At 34.0% G+C, this 22,500-nt stretch overlaps 1 protein-coding gene across 1 annotated transcript in view; it reads right to left on the bottom strand.

Annotated features, from left to right (window-relative positions):
• Positions 1-6: 6 nt before the first annotated feature.
• The window catches only part of LOC137617657 (uncharacterized), a 340,401-nt gene continuing 317,907 nt past the window's right edge, over positions 7-22,500 (bottom strand). Inside the window, exon 5 of the mRNA XM_068347661.1 lies at positions 7-74. Within this exon, the coding sequence (XP_068203762.1) occupies positions 7-74 (68 nt within the window). The remainder of the gene's footprint in view (positions 75-22,500) is intronic.

Genomic DNA, 22,500 nt, shown 5'->3' with positions numbered 1-22,500 from the left:
ATCTAACTAGGACCTACCTCTCTCGCTGTTTGTTGCTGGCATTTTGTACAGGTTTCCGTCCAGATAACGCTTATCTGCAACAAAGGGAGAGAAGGAAGTTAGTAAATGTCCTGCTGATAAAGGGATTGTTTGTTCATTTGGCCTGAAAATTTTACATACAATCATTCAAACATAATATATATATATATATATATATATATATATATATATATATATATATATATATATATATATGTGCAAAATTTATCATATATATATATATATATATATATATATATATATATATATATATATATATATATATATATATATATATATAAATGAAGGAATGTTTGAGCACACTGTTGCTGCTAATGAAAATGTAAACTTTTTAGTAGTATAAACACAAATATACATATATACAGAATAATGTTAGGCAAATTAATGATAAGAGAAATGTTACACAGACCATGTATTGTATATGCAGTTTGTATGTTTAAATATTATCCTTATTATTGAAAACGCAATCATTTATCGAAAATATGCCTAAATGATCAATGTCTTGCGAAACTCACAAAGCCTCTGACTTATAAAGCGTAAAATACCATTTACTTGGTATACATGGTGATTATGATATGATCTGCATGTATACGGAAGTAACTGACTACTACAAACTACAAGAAAAAATTATATATATGCGGTAAGATTATCGGCATTGATGTGATCTGCCTACATTTTCTGTAATGTTGCACCTTATGTCACAGATACAGTAATGCCATTTGAATAAAACAATGGTGGTACTTATGACAAAGGAAAATTAACATCATAAATATCTTTTCTGAAAGATGGAAGCACTGTATAATAAGAGTTTAAAAAAGAATGAGAGAGATAACAGAGGCTATTTGCTAGAAGAACAACAAAACATTTTAAACATGATTTGATAGATCTGTTCAACATAAAAGCTTTCGATACCCCAAGTTGCTTGTGATATTGCTGATATCTGGAATTTTACGCAATTCTAAAGAAAGATGGACCTTGTGACGAAGAATAAACAGATGTTGGTAGATATACAATCTGCCTAAGTAACCTTTTGGGATCTACAGTAATTTCTCTGTTTCATAGCAAGATAAGTTGGTCCAATTAATAACACATGATGTTGCGATGTAGGTCACGAAACTACATAAACAGAGGTTCAAGGCAAACCAAAATTCTTGGCAGCTGGATTTGTTAGAAGATTTAGAGTTAATACAATGCTTGACCGATGGTTGTAGTGGCAACCTTAAGACAAAATCCAAAGCTTGACATCTGTATTTTGATCGATACTTCACATTGAATTCAAATTTTAACATTTGGACTTAACAGCAGTACTCAGATATAATTTAAAGTGTGACAGCTGCATTTAATATCAACCTTAGGATGCATCCTAAAGCTTGACTTCTGGATTTTACACCAAGCATAAGAAAAAATTCTAAGTGTGGCAGCTGGGCTCTGTATTAAGCTTCAGACGAAATGAAATGATTAGCAGTTGGATTTGGCAGAAAAATTCAGATTAAATTCAAAGTTTGACAGATAGAAAAACATAGAAATTTTGACAACTGGATTTTATACCAGACGTCAAATAAATCCAATATTTGACAAACGGATTTGGTTCCGACCTTCAGAAAAAAAAATCAAATATTTGGCACTAAGTTTTTTTTTTTTCTTTACCAAATCATAACAAGTGGAATCGTCACCAAGCCTCCCGACGAAATCCAAGTTTTGACAGCTTGAATTGAAATTACGCCCTTGTCGAAATCCAAGTTTTGACAGCTTGAATTGAAATTACGCCCTTGTCGAAATCCAAAACTTGACAGTTGTTTTTAAATAGAAGCTTCAGACAATATCCACAGATAGGCGGCTGTATGTTTCACTAAGGTAACGCTCAAGTCCAAAATCTAACAACAATCTAAAGTGGAAATGTTTTAACCACTGTTAAAACCTCGTGCCCTAGTCAAACCAAACACCTAATTTCACTGTTGTCTTCCTATCCATTAAATTCAGTGCCACGTTTGCCTCTGGTTCCTTTAACTCCCCTCCTCCCAAATGAGAACTATTGACGCTCTGTCTGGTCATCTTTTCCTCCCTCTTGCCCTCTGAATAACTGCCATTTCCCCTTCCCTTCTAAATAACCCTCATCCAAGCCTATTTCCCAAAAGCATCGTTGCAAACCCGTAGAGTTTCCTATACTCTGACAATGGATTTCCCGGCCTCTCTTTCCCATCAGGATGGAGACATATGGCACATTCTCTGGTGTTTCTGTCCGGCCCCTTTTTTGTTGCAGAGCAAGAGAATCAAACAACTAAAATTGCAGCATTTTCAGAAATAAATAAGGGAGTATTGCTGTTCGGATAGAAAAAATATAGCGATTATTTTATTGTTTAAAAGCTCAGAAACATAACGCCCTAACAATATTCCATTAAATGATGTCACAAACAAACAAAAGAATCTTTGATATTTACATCTACGAAGAACACATACTTTGTAGTATTAAGTTTTTAATTTCTTAGGGATAGAAAAGGAGGGAAGGAAGTAGCAAATAAAATAAATAGAGCTACTGAAATATATCTAAAATAAAAATATTTTTAGAATAATGGCAAATGTTATATACAAACAATTAAGGATTAATATATATATGTGTATATATATGTATATATATATATGCATACATACATACATAGATACATACACACACAAGCACACACACACACACACATATATATATATATATATATATATATATATATATATATATATATATATATATATATATACACACACATGAAAGGAATAATTTGATTGATATACCTGAAGCTGATGAACACCTTGATCTGCCCATGAATGAATTCAGTGTGTTTGAAGTCGAAGCTATCCTCAAAACACTAAAGAGATGGAAAGCCCCTGGATACGATGGAATAACTGCCGAGATGATACTGGCCGAAAATGAATTGACTCCCAGAATACTTACAAGATTATTTCATAGAATGTGCCACGAAGAAGCAAAACCTGATGAATTGGAGTTAGGAGCATTGGTGAAAATGGCTAATAAAAGGAGACCTGACTGATTCCAAAGATTGATGAAAAGCTGAGAGATGAACAAGCAGGATTTAGAAAAGGTAGAAGTTGCATTGACTAAATTTTCATTTTGAGACATGTTGCAAAGTAATGCTTACAATATAGAAATCCACTTTTGATGACATTTGTGGACCATGAAAAAGCCTTTGATAGTGTGCAACAGCTAATTTTGTGGAGAGTCCTGTGTTATTATAGAAATCCTCTTAAATATATGCATTTGGTTAAGTCTGTTCATGAGCATAGTAAGTGCAAAGTTAATGTTAAAGGAGTCTTATTAAATGAATTTCCAGTGAACAGCAGATTACTCCAAGGGGATGTATTGTCACCTATATTGTTTATCAACCTCATTAATTTTATAATGCGTAGAACAGTATGAGATGGTGGAGAAGTATTGGTCTGGATTGGTGATGGGAATTTAGCAGACCTAGAGTATGCTGATGATGCTGTCCTTGTTAGCAGAGCACCACTGGATTTGCAATGTTTGCTTACCAGAATGCATGAAATATCACACGAAGTTGGGCTGAAGATAAATAGATGAAAGACAAAGATGATGAGAACGAGTATGCAATGGAAGATGAAATATCATTGGAAGGGGAAAGGATTAATGAGGTAAAATCATTTAGGTATCTAGGAACTATTACCTCCAATACAGGGTCTTTAGAATTAGAGTTTAGTGAAAGATTAAAAAAAGCAAATCTGACAATGGCTTGGTTAAGTAAAATTTGGAAATCAAATCACCTGATGTTACATATAAAAATCAGACTATATATCAATTTAGGGAGATCTGTGTTACTCTATATACATGAGTCATGGTATAACAATGAAACAATCTCCAATAGATTTAGTAGATCTGAGAACAAAGCCCTCAAAAGGATATTGGGAGTTAAATGGCTGGGCAGGATTACAAATGAAACTACAAGAGAGATTACACGAGTGCCGTATGTGGATGAGATCATGGTGACGGGTAGATGGAGATGGTTTGGGCATGCTCTTCGCACTACCCGAGACAGATTAGTTCACCAAACGTTCAACTGTGCTCCACAAGGAACTAGAAGAGTTAAAAGACCCACGCCTACATGGCTGAGGTCTTTGAAGTGTGAAGTAGGTGATGATGAATGGAGATGTATTGAGATAAAAGCTCAAGATAAAGACGACTGGCGAAATCTAACCGAGGCCCTTTGCGTCAATAGGCATAGGAGGGGTTGATGTGTGTGTGTATATATATATATATATATATATATATATATATATATATATACATATATATGTATATATATATATATATATATATATATATATATATATATATATATATACATACATATATATATATATATATATATGACTGTGCACGAGCGCGAGCATGAGCATTATCAAACAGAATACTAAAATGAGAGACTCATAAATCCCTGCAAACATACTATTCTCCCATGAAATACCCCATAAGCGCGCATTGGCTTGTAGCAGTTTGAACCATCTTCTCTTCCTGACCTATTTTATGACCCAGTGAGATCCAGCACAACAATCCCACGCCCTATGGTTTTCCGCCTTCGTGAAATCAAAGGCCCGGATGGAGCTCGCGGTTCCCCGTTATCGCTTTCAACGCCCTCCCGATATGCCTCATTCCCCCCCCGTCGTCACGGGCGTTTGATCTACTTCCGGGGACCACAATCCGAAGGTTCATGCCGTCGGTGGTGGTTTTTCCTCTGTATTGGGTCGTAGGCCTACGGCAAATGCCTGGCTTTAAGGTCGTCTGATAAGGCTCTGAGGGGTTTCCGAGATGAGTCGTGATACGAGCGAGAAAAAGGGAATGTGTTTCAAAAGAGGGACAGGGTAGATTCAAAGGAGACGGTATAATAAGAGCTCTCTCTCTCTCTCTCTCTCTCTCTCTCTCTCTCTCTCTCTCTCTCTCTCTCTCTCTCTCTCTCTCTCTCTCTCTCAAATACATATTACAACGACTTCAATGTGTAATTTCTGTACTATTAACGACACTGAAGATATAAAAGAATACTGCCAAGGGTGATATGATTTTTTTTTCATTAGCGTTTGCTATCTTTTTATTTATCTGAGGAAGGCTTTCTTCTATTTGAGCTTCAGATCTTTCATTAGACGCCATCTGTCTTGCCATATAGTCCATTCAAATTAGGAAAAAAATTAAAAAATAATCTATGAGCGGAAAATTGGAGAATGCCTTCTTTACACACTTTGAAATAACATACAAAAAGTCCCCATCCGAGCTTCATCTGCCAACTTCAAAAATGGCTGGCATATTTTTGTTTTTCGCTATTTCCCTGAAAACGGTTGATCTGACGAAAATAAGGATTCAGGCAATATCAATCAAAATAACATTTTATACAAAACTTGTTCTATGCATATTTTCGTTATGAGTGATATCTTTAATGACATTTACAATATTCTAACCATTTTCAATTCTGTGGTGATGTTGACGTGGTTTGTTCACTTCTTTTTGTTTTTGAGCATAATAGTATTTTTCTACAAACTTAATTCATATATACTCTTATTTCAGAATGTAATTAAAAAATGCAGGGCACCACAGATCAAAAAGAATTATGTTTATTTTGTGAAGTAAGCTTAATAGAAAGTGAACATGTCTAAGTTTAGTTGTCGACACATGTTGAAGCAAGTAAGAAAAGAAGAGATGATAAATGGCAAAATATGTTAATTTATCACCTGTTCTAGTACATGTAACGTGCAGAAAAGACTATACTAGAGAAAAGAATATTACAGCTGCTAATTGAAAAGTCACAACTGACCAAAAGGAAAATGGGTCACCTATTACACAGAAACTAAGATCAAAAGAAACTGATTTTGATTTCAAGAAAAGGTGTTTATTTTGTTTTGACAAGTGCTGTGAAAAGCGGAAAAGAAAAAGACTCTCCATAGACGACATATGATGGCCTTAAACTTTGGAAAAATGTGATGGATAAAGCTAACGATCGCAAGGATGTCTGGGACAAAAAAGTTAAAGCGATTGTAGTTGATGTCCAGTGTTTGGTTGGACAAGAAACTAGATACCATAGTCTTGGGTAGTGCCATAGCCTCTGTACCATGCTCTTCCACTGTCTTGGGGTAGAGACCTCTTGCTTGAGGGTACACTCGGGCACATTATTCAATCTTGTATCTCTTCCTCTTGTTATTTTGAAGTTTTTATCCTCTGGTTATTTTCAAGTGTTTTTAGTTTATATGTGAAAGATTTATTTCATTGTTATTGTTCTTAAACTTTTCTTGTAGTTTTTCCTTATTTCCTTTCCTCGCAGGGCTATTTCCCTTGTTGGAGCCCTTGAGCTTATAGCATCCTGCTTTAACAACTAGGGTTGCAGCTTAGCAAGTACTGCAATGATAATAATGATAATAATAAATAACAATAATAATAATAATAATGATAATAATAATAATAATAATAATAATAATAATAAAAATCATGTTACCTCAAGATCGTTTTCAATGAAGAAGCAGCACTTAAATCCCTTAGGCAAATGTGAACGTCCTAAGGATGAGGACATTGTAATTCGCTTTGAGAAAAATTATTCATACATTGAAGAGAGTCACAACTTGCAGGATGCGATGCATCAAAACTAATCCTACAAGATTAAATACAAACTATCTGAAAACTGAATTACAAAAAAGTACAGATGTGATGTAATCATAACCAATTAACACCCCCCTTACAAAAAGACACCCATATTATTTTTTACAAAATCAGAAGAAGAATTGTTGTTAAATTCTTGGAAAAACGAAAGACTGCATAGTGAGGAAGAGCGATTGAGGATGACTAGAACTGCAGCAGCTATTATTAGAGTACGTCAAGTCAACTACCTTCCACAATAATTCTCCTGAAGGACTCTTTAATGATGTTGAAAACAATGTATCTCATTATCTTTGTCTCTTGTTACAAGAATTAACTGGAAAAGGGGGGAGAGGGAGATATGGGCAATAAACACAGGTATGCACTGCCATAGCTCATTCAGTCCTACAATCATAGCGCCAAGGACATTTATCTCTCCTATTCTACTTGGAGTAACTGTTTACGTACACAGGAAATTTGGATCCAGACTCCTGGTCCTTATTCTATATAAACTGGTCTTCTCTAAGAGGTATAACAAAGCACAACTCTTTGAAGTTACTTGCATGAAATCTACCCCTCCTACTATTTTCTCTGATAATTTCATGCAGTTTGTTTTTGATAATGTAGATTTCTATGGGAACCCAATTGGTGGTTTTCAAACATTTCACTGCATATGGGGCATTGAATGTGTAACACTAGCAAGCTAAATGATCAAAACTGATGCAAAAAAAAAAAAAAAACCTAAAACTACTGCCATTTGATTAAGAAATTTCTTCGTGTTGGTTTATACAAATGAGACCCTTCATGGATCATGGTGAAAGTTGTCTGTGAAGCATTAGAATTGAGGATCTGAGAAAAACTTACATAATTTTCTAAAGATAAAATTGCAACATCATCTTGTCGTCTGCCATTGATGAGTGGAAAGTGGATGAAGTTTAAGGGCATTCCACACTGGAATGGTTTTATGGAGGCTGTCAATAATAGTGAAGTCTTCCATACAACGTCCATTAAATTCTTGTCCTTCCTTAATTCAAAGTCAACCACTTCTGATGCAATAAATAGTGTTACATTTTGCAGGTGACTCATGTAGAAAGGTGAATTAGTGTGACCTGTGTAGCTTTTCACCAAAAATTATATTGGGAGTCACGAGAGATATTGTCTTCTACTGATATATATATATATATATATATATATATATATATATATATATATATATATACATATATATATATATATATATATATATATATATACATATAAGTATATATATACATATTCCCCTTTAAATAATAGTTATAAAAAATCCATACGCATTTTTTTGTATATGTTTTCACAACACAGAGCTTGGCTTGAGTAGGATTCTCATGAATTATTTCAGTTGATTGGTAAAGTGGTCCCTCTTGGCATTGTTTCGACTCAGGACATATGCTCGAATCTTTGCCCAGCCAGAAGCATTTATCATAAATGAATTTCCAGTAGATATACATTCCCAAAGGTAGAATTCAAATCAATATTAAATGTCATTGTGGTCGATATATATATATATATATATATATATATATATATATATATATATATATATATATATATATATATATCATCATCATCACCATCTCCTCCTATGCCTATTGACGCAAAGGACCTTGGTTAGATTTCGGCCATCGTCTCTATCTTGTGCTTTTAAATCAATACTTCTCCATTGATCATCTCTACAAACTCTTCTAGTGCCTTGTGGAGTCCATTTGAAAGGTTGGTGAACTAATCTCTCTTGGGGAGTGCGAAGAGGATCCCCAAACCCTTTCCATCTACCCCTCACCATGATTTTATCCACATATGTCACTCGTGTAATTTCTCTTATAGTTTTATTTCTGATCCGCTCCTGTCATATAACTCCCAATATTCTTTAGGCGGCTTTGTTCTCAAATCTGCAAAATCTGTTGGATATTGTTTCATTGTCATACCACGACTCAAGTCCATACAGTACCACCGATCTCACCCAATGGATATATAGCCTGATTTATATATGTAATTTTAGGCGATTTGATTTCCAAATTTTACTTAACTTAGCTATTGTCAGATTTGCTTCTTTCAATATTTCATTAACTTTTAAATTCTAAATATCCTGTATTAGAGACCATAGTTCCTAAGTATTTAAATGATTCTACCTCATTAATCCTTTCTCCTCCAATATTTCATCTTCCATTGCATATTCCGATCTCATCATTTCTGTTTTCTATTTATCTTGAGCCCAACCTCATGTGATATTTCATGCATTCTAGTGAGCAGGCTTTGCAAGTCCTGTGGTGTTCTTCTAATAAGGACAGCGTCATCAGCATACTGTAGGTCAGCTCATTCCCTATTACCAATCCAGTCGAATCCTTTTCCACCATAACCCCAACTGTTCTCTGCATTACAAAATCCATGAGGAGGATAAACAACTTAAGTGACAACACATTCCTTTGGAGTACTCCACTGTTCACTAGAAATTCATTTGATAGGACACCACTAACATTAACATATTTAAGAGGAACTCCACAATAACACAAGACTCTCCACAAAACTAGCCGTTGCACACTATCAAAGGCTTTTTCATAGTCCACAAATGCCATCAAAACATAATTTCTATAATCTACACACTGCAGTACCACATGTCTTGAAATGAAAATTTAGTCAGTACAACACCTCCCTTTTCTAAATCCTGCATGTTCACCTCTCAGCATCTCATCAATCTTTCTCTCTAGTGTCTTTAGAATGAGCATACTATATATTTTCATGACAACTGACGTGTGTGACACCTCTGTAATTATTGCAATAATAATATTAATACTATTTTAATAATAATAATAATAATAATAATAATAATTATAATCATATCTATAATAATGATAATAATAATAATAATAATAATAATAATAATAATAATAATAATAATTCTGGCTCCCATTTATCAGGTTTTGCCTCTTCACGCTACATTCTACAAAATAATCTTGTAAGTATCCTGGAAGTCACTTCATTTTCGGCCAAATATCATCTCGGCAGTTATTCCATCGTATCAAGGGACTTTCCATCTGTTTAGTTTTTTAAGGATAGCTTTTACTTCAAAGACACTGAATTCATACATGAAGACATCAAGGTCTTCCTCAGCTTCAGGTATATTAATTAGATTATTCCCGTAATATCTCCTATTCATGAAATCACCAAAGTCTTCCATCCAACATTGCCTTTCTTCATCTTCTGTTGTAGTAACAGATCCACCTATCATTTTTTATGGGTATATGCTTCTTCTTCTTTACCCCAGTAGAGATTTAATTAATAATTCTATGAATAGTTCTCATACCATAGAAACTCCCTGAATTCATAGCTTTGTGAGCCTCATCCAGTCATTCCTGGCTTTCCTTTCAACTTCACTATCAATGCTGGAATATTTAACATGTCCCACACTTGTTTTCATTACTTCCTCGAAAACTTTCAACAATCAATTTCTGTCTTTGTCTCCTTTTTGTAATAGAACACGTATCATTTGATACCGATGGTTTTCTTCTTGTTACCGCAGATCCCAAAACTTCACTACCAACTGACATATATATATTCTTAATATCACACCATTCTTCATTCATTTCAGTGTCGCAAAGAGGAGCTGGTGATCACTACATATATCTGTACTGCCATAGCTTCTTATATTTGTCAGAGTCCTCCTTCTGACATTATTAATGACTATATGATCTATTTGACTTTTGTAATTATCACATGGTAAAGTCCATGGATGTTCTTGTGCTGGAAGAGGGTAACTCCAATAACAAGATTGTTTGTTGAACAAAAACTTATAAAATGTGCCCCGTTTTCATTTGCAACTTCGCCAAGACCCTCAACACCCATCACATTCTCTATACCCCGATTATTCCTTCCAACTTTAGCATTGAAGTCACCAATCACAATTTTCATATCTCTCTCTGGGATCTCATCTATTACACTCTGCAGTTCTTCATAGTATTCATCTTTCCTTTCTTCAGGGGAATCATTTGCTGGTACATGACAAACTATAATACTCGTATTGCACTTTCTTTGAAATAACTTTACAAGTAACTATCTCCTATTTACAACTCTCCATTCCGTTAATGGATTTTCTGCTCTTGGTGTTATCATCATTCCTATCTCGTCGCTTCCAACTCCATCTGCATATATTGGCTTGGTTTAAGATTTCTTTACCAAATCCCTTACAAGGTGTTTCGGTTAGGGACAAGATATCCAAACTCTATTTCATAAATTAATTCTCCCCTTGCTGTAACTTACCAATCTGACTTATGGTTCTGACATTCCAATAACCAGTTTTTAATATTTCTTTAATATTTAAACCGGAAGATTCTTAGAACCCTGCAATGCCCGGGACTGGGGGCCATTCTGTCATTTTTGCTTTCCATAAAGTGACTAAATCCATAGGGAAATCATTGGCTAGATTCATCAAAGGATAGCATGTTCCTTGTGATGCGCAGTGTCCATCTAACTAAGGCAAGTGACCCCTGCCGGTCCATACTAATTCCGGTAAGATCATCAGACTAAACCCAGTCCGTCACCCTGCTACCAGTAACTTCATCTGCTTATATAACTGTTGGTAAACATGGATTGCTAAGATATACCGCCTAGCATGGTATATAACGCCTAGCAGGGTTATATGGCCTAGCACGGTATATACTACCTAGCACGGTTATATGGCCTAGCACGGTATATACTACCTAGCACGGTATATACAGCTTAGCACGGTACACACACACACACACACACACACACACACACATATATATATATATATATATATTTATATATATATGTATATATATAAATATATATATATATATATATATATATATATATATACATTTATATATACATATATATGTGTGTATTTATACACACATATCCATGTTTGTGTGAGTTTGTGCGTTATATGTGTGTGCTTTTGTTTGTGCTTGTGAATATATGCAGTTTGGATCATGAGTGCAAACATGATTTTCACAGAGGTTAAAAGAAAAACTAGAGGGATAAAGGCCAAAATGTAACACCTCGTGATTCAAAACTCTAATTACATTGTTTCCATACATTATATCCATTATTTTTCAAGGTTTTATTCTCTTTCGTTACTTTTCAATCGTTGGTAACAAATTCTTGGAAAGGAATATAGCCGCAAAAGAGAGCAATGAAGATATTTTTTGAAAGAAAATGGTCCAATATTTCGGTAGCTTCGGGTATCATATACTGAATTTCATAATGGTTGCAATTATAATGGCACTGGCAGTTACTTTAGAATTACAACCACTATCATTATCTTCAGAATTCATTATCAATGTGTGATAATCCTCCCCGAAGTAATTACAAAGCACTGTGGCAATGTAAGAGAAAATGAGAAAGTATCGCAAAGGAAAATAATTTCAGCACCAGACATACACGCACACACAGCGTAACTCATATGACGTCACGAAAGCCATTTCTATCATTTTTCTTTTCAGTCCTCATTGTCTTTCTTCGCGATTCTTGTTAAAACTTGGAAAACGGCAGGAAAGGAACCACGTCCTTCAAGGACTCGGTTGTTGTTTTCGGCTCTAGATTTAGGACGAGAACGAACCGTTTCTTGCGGAGACGTCTGCTAACGGCCGTCAGTCAAAACTTCTGGACAAACGAAGATAACTTCTTGATAAATAACCCACCTTCTTTGGAGAGACGGGAGGAGACTTAATAGCTTGCTTTCACTGATGTTAAGAGCCCATTATTTTTTCTCCTCACTTCTGTATTTAAAAGCTAATTCTAACAGCGCCTAATCAATAAGTTTCGAAGCTCAATGACCTTACACTAAATAAGCCGTTCTCCTTTTCGTAAATTTTCTTCGATACATTTTCTCTTGTTTATTCGATTTCACTAATTTACTCATTTCATTTTTGGGGGTAAATTGGACATTCTGTATTGCTGAAGATTGCTTTGCAAAGTATTAGTTTTAGGCTTTAATTTATTGGGCATATGATTACTATATCAATAATAATAATAATAATAATAATAATAATAATAATAATAATAATGATAACAACAAAAGTATTATCATTATTATTACTATTATTAATGATATCTTTATTTTCCACCTTCATGATTAAAATATAGTTATTAGAAGAAGTTATAATGGTAGTCTGACCTCATGCTGTCACTCAGCAAATCTATTTATTGGTTTATGTAATTTTATTTCTATTTATTAGGTCAATCCATGTTTGAAGTTACATCTTTTACTTTCCCTTTTAAATGACTCTTGAATATAACATTGTCATTCCAACTTCCAAGACACAAAGGGAACTTGTATTGTAAAAACCTAATCACTAAGAGAGAGAGAGAGAGAGAGAGAGAGAGAGAGAGAGAGAGAGAGAGAGAGAGAGAGAGAGAGAGAGACTTGGGCTCAAGCAAAATGGAATTTTGATGTTGAATCCATGAAAACTTGAACAGAGAGAAAGGCAAAGAACTCCAAAAGTTATGATAACTTGACACCCCCATTTCTGGGTCTCATTTATGCACGCATGAAGAGAAAAAAATGAGTAGAAGAAGAGGGAGAAGAAGCCAAAGAAACCTTAAAGTTTTGATATGTTTACATAAACTCTCTTAACTCTGGCGCATAAAAAGCTCCCGAGTTATGGTATGTTTGTATGCACTTTTCAGGGTAAAAAGGTCTTTTCCTGGTAAGGTGAGTTTATGATGAGAGGCCTTTCTTTTTATTCATGGAGGGGGGGGGGGGCTTACAGCGGTGGGGGTTAGGGCAGGGGGCCAGTTTTATAAGCGTCAATTCAAAATGAATAATTGAAGGAAAATTTCACTTGACACAAATATACTAATCGAACAATTCTTGTTCATTTATGTTATTAAGAAACGATGGCATGGAGATTACACAATTGAACATTCACAAACGAAATATGCACAAAATACTGATTATAACTGGAAGGGTAAAACCTTTTTCAGTCAACCTTACCACGTGAAAATGTCTGTATAAGTTCTTACAAACATATGGTACATACAGATTACAGATACATACAAACTCTCAAATACTGTAATAACTCCTGGAAAAACCAAAAGGCTGGACTCCTCGGATGCCATTCGTTTCATAACAAAAAGGAGTATGGAATATATCTATGTATCTTTCTATCTACAAACATGTGTATATTACATGTATCTATATAACTATCTAATTACACACACACACATACATATATATATATATATATATATATATATATATATATATATATATATATATATATATATATATATAATATTAAAATACTATTAATGATGATGATGATAATAATAATAATAATAATAATAATAATTAATAATAATAATAATAATTATAATTATAAAGAAAAGATTGGAAATGAGGGTAGAATTCAAGGGAAATGAAATAGAATTAGCAGAACTATCCAAAACAATAAACAAACTAAAAACCCAAGATATTCGTAAACACAATCAGACACAAATCGAGGAAACACTAAAGAAATGAAGAAGAATAAAATTGATGGAAAGACTTGGAGCAGGGCACCAATTGGATATATGCTTAAAAGGATGAAAATGGAAATATCAACAATGGAGATATGTGATGAAAATTGCAGACAGCTAGACTTTTATCAACCAAAAGATCCGGCAGGCTTTAGAAAGTTATTTTTCAACATCTAACTATATGTATGTAATTAACCAGCAAATGGAAAAGTCAACAGAGATTGACAAACTACTATGTATGGCATTTACAGACTATGAGAAAGATTCTGATTTTCACAAAACCTCAGCAGTATTGAAAGCCCTTCAAAGACAAGGAATAGATGAATCTTATGTTAGAAAACTTGAAGATATTTACACATGAAGCACAGCAATCTTAAAACTACACATAGATAGTAAGAAAATTCAGATTGAGAAAGGGGTTAGACAATGAGTCCCCATCTCTCCTAAATTATTCACAGCATGATGAGAAGTGTATGGAAATTAGATGGGGAAAATGAAGGAATCAATATTAAAAAAAAATGCCTTAACAATTTAAGATTTGAATATGACATTGCTCTGTTTAGTGAATCATGGGAGGAACTGAAAAAGATGATATAGGACTTGAATAGAGAAAGCAGATATGTAGGACTGAAAATGAATGAGTAAAATCATGATAATGTTCAATAGAAATGCAGAGAGAAAACAAATTAGAGTTATGGATGAAACTCCAGAGATTGTTAATGCATATACGTACATAGGACAGATAGTAAGTGTTTCCCCAGAACACGAGACAGATACTTAAAGAAGGATAAGTATGGGATGGATAGCTTTTGGTAAAAAAAATGAGAGTATGAAAAGTAAAATGCCACTGTCTCTAAAAAGGAAAGTTTTTAATCAGATGATCCTACCAGTTTTAAGTTATGCATGAGAGCTTGGAGTCTTACTAAAAACTTAGAACACAAGCTAGGTACAACTCAAAGAGCTATGGAAAGAATAATTATGGGAATAACACTAAGAGACAGAAAAAGAGCAACATGGATACGAGAGGAACTAAAGTAAAGGATATTCTAACATGTTAGAAAAAGAAATGGACATGGGCAGGATATATAAGGAGAATGACAAATAATTGATGGACATTGAGAATAATCGAATGTATTTCTAGAGATTACAAAAGAAGCATGGAAAAAAAAGAGAAGACAATGGATTGACGAACAAAGAAAGATTGCAGGTGTGGACTTGCATAGAAAGACAATAAAAAACGGGAGTGGAAGGACATGTCTGAGGCCTTTGTTCTGCAGTGGACTAGTTATGGCTGATGATGATGGTAATGATATATACGTAAAATTAGATAGGTATAGGGAATCATTAAAATATACAAACATACAACAACTGAAGTTGTGAACTTTCACAAAATTTTAATACAAGTACATACACACGGACACATAATCATAAACACGAGTGAGTACGATGACGAAAACAAAGGCGCAGTTATATAACGTTGCTAAGGAGAGCCAGGCATTGTTCGCGCCTGCTCCTCCATCTTCAAAGATGATGGCGTTGAGCTCGCATGGATCTGCTCTTTTGTTCTTCCATTGTCGGGACACTGTTCTCCTTTTGGGTCTGTCAACTGCATCACGGGACCTTCATCTCGACAGAACTGCTCAAACTCTTGGTTGTCTTTCCCTTATCGAGATGTTTAGGAATTTAGCTGGTCCCATAGAGTTCTCTTGCTTGAGGGTATACTCTGGCACACTATTCTATCTACTTCTCTTCCTCTTGTTTTTTTTAAAGCTTTTATAGTTTATATAGGGAATATATATTTTAATGTTGTTACTGTTCTTAAAATATTTTATTTTTCCTTGTTTCCTTTCCTCACTAGTATATTTTCCCTGTTGGGGCCCCTTTTCCAATTAGGGTTGTAGCTTAGCAATTAATAATAATAATAATTATAATAAGGTCTCGTTATTAAGATTATCATTATCACAAGTCAAGTTGCGACCATAATTGGAAAAGAAGATTTCAACAAGACCAAAGATTCCAAAAGGAAAAGCAACTTTGTTTGAAAAAGAGATAGAAAAGTATATAGTATTCTACTGAAGAAAAATTTAAAATCAGTATACACACACACACACACACACACACATATATATATATATATATATATATATATATATATATATATATATATATATATATATATATATATATATGTATGAATATATATCACAAGCACACGTGATTTCAATCAATGTAAATATCACCCACGAATGAATTCCAAGTGGATGTATATTCCCAAGACAGAATTCGGTATTAAATGCCATTCGTGGGTGATATATATATATATATATATATATATATATATATATATATATATATATATATATATCAAGAGGAATTATTATTAATGGATGCACCAGCATAGTTCAACATAGAGTTTTGATTCTTCCAATTTTTTCTTTATTTGTGTTATTTTAAAGATGAGGAAGATACGAAGGGGGTTAATAAGTTATGTTTTCTCACACCAAGGACATCACGTACCCTCCAGAAGCAAGGATCAAAGGGCTCCCCTTCTTGACACTTGTCTTAGACTCTAGTTGTTACATATACTGGATTTACTAATTAGGGCCATTTGGCTCAGCACAGAGGATTGGGAGGACATTCAACACCCAAGTAAAAACGCGACAACAAAAGGGGAAAAACGGAGGAGAGTAGATGGCTAAACAGTGAGTTTTATAGTTGTACTGGCAACACTAGCTCCAACAAAGGATTTAAAGGCCGCTCATGAATGGCAGGGGCAAGGGACAGTGCTATTGCCCTATCGAGTAGGACAATGCCCTAGAGACTGACCATATATACATATGATCAGTGCCCAAACCCTCTCTCCACCCAAGACAGGACCAAGGAGGGCCATGCAATGGTTGCTGACGACTCAGCAGATAGACCTATAGGCTCCCCCAAAACCCCCAATCCTTAGCTCACAAGGATGGTGTGGTTGAAGCGACCAAAGAAACTTACGAGTTTGAGCGGGACCCGAACTCCCGTCTGTCGTTTACAAGTCAGGGACGTTACCGCGTCGGCCACAACAAACATACAGAAGATTAACTCCAAAATGAAGAATGAAAATTGTAACAAGGTAAATTTACAAAAGTTGGGCTGATTATTGATGGGATGAGAACATATGGGAAGAATTAATGAAAAATTATAAAGTAATGCAACTAAAAGCTGAATATGTTCAGCATATAAAAAGTATTTTATTGACTTGTACAGTGTGACGTCCAAAAGGTATTGCAAGCGACACCTCCACCCGGAACAACGACCAAATATGAATATCTAAGGAACATTTTGATGTTAGAGCGTGGTATTCATTTACATATAATCAGTATAATTTCTTCAGCACTTTGGGGATTTCGTATTTTAGTTAAGAACCGGAGGGCCAACCTTATTGGTAATTTTGTGGATTTTAGTGCTCTTTTTACAAGTTAAAGAGAACCAGCAAAGTTGCCATATAGTAACATTATCTTTAATTTGTCCAAGTTTATTTTTGGACGCTTTTCATATTCTTATTCTATTCACCTTTTTGTTATCTTTCTTCTGATATATTCCTAATTAATTTTGTTCACCTTTTATGTGAACTTCATATAGCTTAAAGAAATATCTACACGATACCAAACATCCGCATATGATTTCATAATTATGTGAATACGAGAGTATGTTAACCTCATTTCTTCCTTGCATGTGTATGCAATACCTGTCAAACATTTCATTGAGAATATACAGTACATCTGTACAAATACTTTAAACGTAAGACAAATATATGATAGGCCATAATAGCCTGGCCAGAATTAAACAATAAAAGACAAACTTCAGAGGCTCTTGACTTAGTTTGATACCCTGGACATTCTCGAGTGATAAGTACACCTAAAACACTCATTTCTAAAATATAACGGTCGATAACAAGGGCATCCCGACCTCCATAACCTGCCCATTGGCATGAGGTAAGGCTAGCATCGTTATACGAGAAGAAAATGCTAAAACTTAAACGATGTTAATTTTCAGAATCTGTATCTCAAAGGGGAAAATAATATATATATATATATATATATATAGAGAGAGAGAGAGAGAGAGAGAGAGAGAGAGAGAGAGAGAGAGAGAGAGAGAGAGAGAGAGAGAGAGAGAGAGAATGTTCAATGAAATAGCTGAGAGCCAACAAATAAGGGTTATGAACGAACCTCTAGAGAGATTTTTAATGGATGTACATACTTAGGACGGACAGTAAGTGTTTCCCCACGACATATGTCCGAAATTAAAAGAAGGGTAAGCATGGCATGTAACTTTCTCTAAAAAGAAAAGTATTTATTCAGAAAATTGGAGCCTTAAAGCTAGTTACAACTTAAAGAGCTAATGAAAAAATAATGATGGTATTAACACTAAGAGACAGAAAAAGGCCAATATGGATACGATAGTAAACTAAAGTAGAGGATATGGGTTCCTGGAGATTTGTAAGAGAAACAGGGGAAGGAAGAGAAGATGGGGGATTGACAAGTTAAGAAAATTTGAGGGTATGGAATGGCATAAAAAGACCATAAACAGACGGGAGTAGTTGGACATGTCTAAGTTATTTGTCCAGCAGTGGGTAGCAATGGCTGAGGATGATGATGATAATATATATATATATATATATATATATATATATATATATATATATATATATATATATATATATATATATATAATTTATATATATATATATCAATATATTATATATATACATACATACATAGATACATACATACATATACACACACACACACATATATATATATATATATATATATATATATATATATATATACATACATACATACATACATACATACATATATATATATATATATATATATATATATATAGATAGATAGTTAAATCGATATATACACATTATATATATATATATATATATATATATATATATATATAATATATATATACATACAGTGTATATATATACATGTATATGTATATATATATATATACATATATATACTGTAAGTATTTATACACATATATTCGTGTGTGTGAGAGACCTTTTCTCTTAAAGAGAGTGATGGTTATCATCTCTGGCAGATTATGGGATAAGGTTGCAAATCCTACTGACCACTTTCGGCCATTTTTGGTAAGTGACCAGATAAATTGTTTTTAAATCTACCAAACGTTAAAAGGCAGCTATTTTGTCAAAATAACGGTAATACAAGATTATTCTTGAAAGGGAGAATACGGATCCCGAAGACTTAACCTACCATCCCAAACTCGGATAGAAGACCTGCATTCTCCATACTTATACATATGGATTTGGAGAAAAGTCACACCCTGGACAGGATAGCGGCAAGTACAAACATAGAGTGCACTACCCGGAAAATATATAGAATGGAAAGCATTACTTCATTAAGGTTTAAGGTAGTGCTGCTTTCTTACGCTTCCAGCTGTATTGCTTTCAAAAGGATCAAGCAGCACATTTCACCCTAAAAAGGCTACCCGCCCCCAATACGACTGAGAACCTCATTTAATGTGTGCAACATGTGGCAATGTATGCAGATTCAGGATTGACCTGGTAAGTTATATAAATGCAGCAGTAACACTAAATCTGAGAACCATCATACTGTGTTTACCATATACAGTACAGAGTAATATCAAATGTCGTCGTCGGTTGCGGGTGGTTTCTTCAATTAAGTTGAGATGTTTCCATTAATCTATTCCCGCCTATCTGTCCGAATTCTCCAACATCACTAATATAACTTTCACTTCTTACTTGGGAAGACATTATATAATACTAACGTCACAAAAATCATACTTGGAAACTGAAGAAATGTACTATATAACTTTCACTATTATCCATCAGGGATTTATAATCTAATAAATCCATGGAAGTACAACAGACATTGAATTTAATCCCATGCACAAATTCACAAATTGGAATTTAAACTATACCAAATTTAGAAGCCATTCACTCGCCCTTCGCTTATAAATGGTGGTAATGTGTACAGTACCCGTATCGGAGTCTGGGAAACGTATGGGCTATAAGTGGGCATGATGGATCAACGTCAATCTTTCCTTCCACTCTGGATTTCGATCCTCAATCTCAATCAACTGGACAAATGGCTCCAATGATGCTTAGAAAAGGCTTTCCAGTTATCCACGTGCGACCTCTATCACTTTCTTCCTTTAAGGGTAGGGTCTATCGATTTTTTTTTTTTTTTTTTTTTTTTTTTTTGGATTTAGTTGGTCATATACCAGCACAAACTCCTGCTCTTGGTGTTTAGAAAGCACGAGTGGATTTATAAACTCAGTCCTTTCGAGCTCATGAAGTATATACGGACTGTACTGAATAAATATTTAATCTTTTAAGGGTTTACAAAAAACTGAATAAACGATATATGGTCCACACAAGGGTCTGAATCTCATTCAGAGTGCCATAGAGCACAGAGTTCCTATCACTATTAACCTGGCCTAATATATAAAAACAACTACAGCAACAACATTTCCTTTTTCTTAAGACCCCTCTTTACATCCCACCTTTCCCCATTTTTTGTCGTCTTCCAGCTTGGGATAGAAAATGGTATGATGAACTTGCCTGTCTCCCCAGTCTTTGCTGTGACAGAAATGCGCAGACGATCTTTCAGATGTTAAGAAAAGATAAGTTTTCTTATCGAAATAATACTCTGATTTCGTTGCTTCTCAATTCATGTTTGGTAATCACTCTACTAAAGAATTAATGTATCAATAAACATAAATTAGTAAACATATATGCAAGTAAATAAACCAACCCGATGCATGTTAATAGATTCGTAACAGCAAGATAGCTGTTTGCTTTCGATCATAGAGAGGAGAGAGAGAGAGAGAGAGAGAGAGAGAGAGAGAGAGAGAGAGAGAGAGAGAGAGAGAAAGAGAGAGGAAATACGAGTATATAAATTGATGCATCAAGAGGTTTCCACAGTGGATGATACTGAACAGTTTCCCTTCCAGTATCCATTCGTCATATCTAGTTAGGTAACCAGATACCTGTAGAAGAGATTCTGTAATCTATATCTTTAAATATCTTCAATTCTGTAATCTATATCTTTAAATATCTTCAATTCTGTAATCTTTATCTTTGAATATCTTCAATTCTGTAATCTATATCTTTAAATATCTTCAATTCTGTAATCTATATCTTTGAATATCTTCAATTCTGTGATCTATATCTTTAAATATCTTCAATTCTGTAATCTATATCTTTAAATATCTTCAATTCTGTGATCTATATCTTTAAATATCTTCAATTCTGTGATCTATATCTTTGAATATCTTCAATTCTGTAATCTTTATCTTTAAATATCTTCAATTCTGTAATCTATATCTTTGAATATCTTCAATTCTGTAATCTATATCTTTAAATATCTTAAATTCTGTAATCTATATCTTTAACTATCTTCAATTCTGTGATCTAAAACTTCAAATATCTACAATTCTGTAATCTATATCTTTGAATATCTTGAATGTTTCTAATCCAGCAGGTCTTAATATTAGTAGAAACTGACGCACTGTAGCTTCCTCTCCCAGCCAAGGTGTCCTGACTGACTGATGATATTACCTTGGCTGCTCTTGCCTTTACATCTTTTAATCTGTCCTATGTGCTTCCTCTGGGATGGGGAATGGAAGCTGGGTCTAAGTAGGGCAATAAATAAGGTTATTATTGCCACCTTTTCTTAGAAGTATACTGACTTTTATTGTTTGTGAGTATTTCCATGGCCTTTCTTTTCCACTTATATACATAAGTGTAATCTTATCATTATTATTAATATTATTACTACTATACTACTATTATTAGTATATTATTATTATTATTACTACGAGCCAAGCTACAACCATGGACGGGATAGAAAGATGACGTAACTGTAAGGTCAAGAGTGCAAATAGGGAAAGCAGCCCAGTGTAGAAAAAAACAAACAATAAAATAAAAAACAACCTATAAAATAAATAAAAAACAAATATTTATATTACATAAATGAGTAATTAATGAAAGAAATTTATGCCAAAATGTGCAGAATAAAAAAGTTTTGAACCGATTCAAAAGTTCGATTAGGAATAATCTTCCAAAAATTAACCACAGCCGAAATAAAATTTATAGAATATTGTGTAGCACCGAATCTCATGGAAGAAAAGGCAAGAGTGTTAGAATCAATTTCATACCAGATATTACGCGGGTGGATAATATAACCTGAGCAGAGCTGAATACAGAATATGTTTGAAATTATGAAACATCTTATACAAATTACACAGTGAGCTAATTG

This window comes from Palaemon carinicauda, chromosome 23, assembly GCF_036898095.1.
Source record: "Palaemon carinicauda isolate YSFRI2023 chromosome 23, ASM3689809v2, whole genome shotgun sequence".
NCBI lineage: Eukaryota > Metazoa > Arthropoda > Malacostraca > Decapoda > Palaemonidae > Palaemon > Palaemon carinicauda.
The sequence above is the reverse complement of the archived record's forward strand: the minus strand, read 5'-3'. Positions and strand labels throughout refer to the sequence as shown.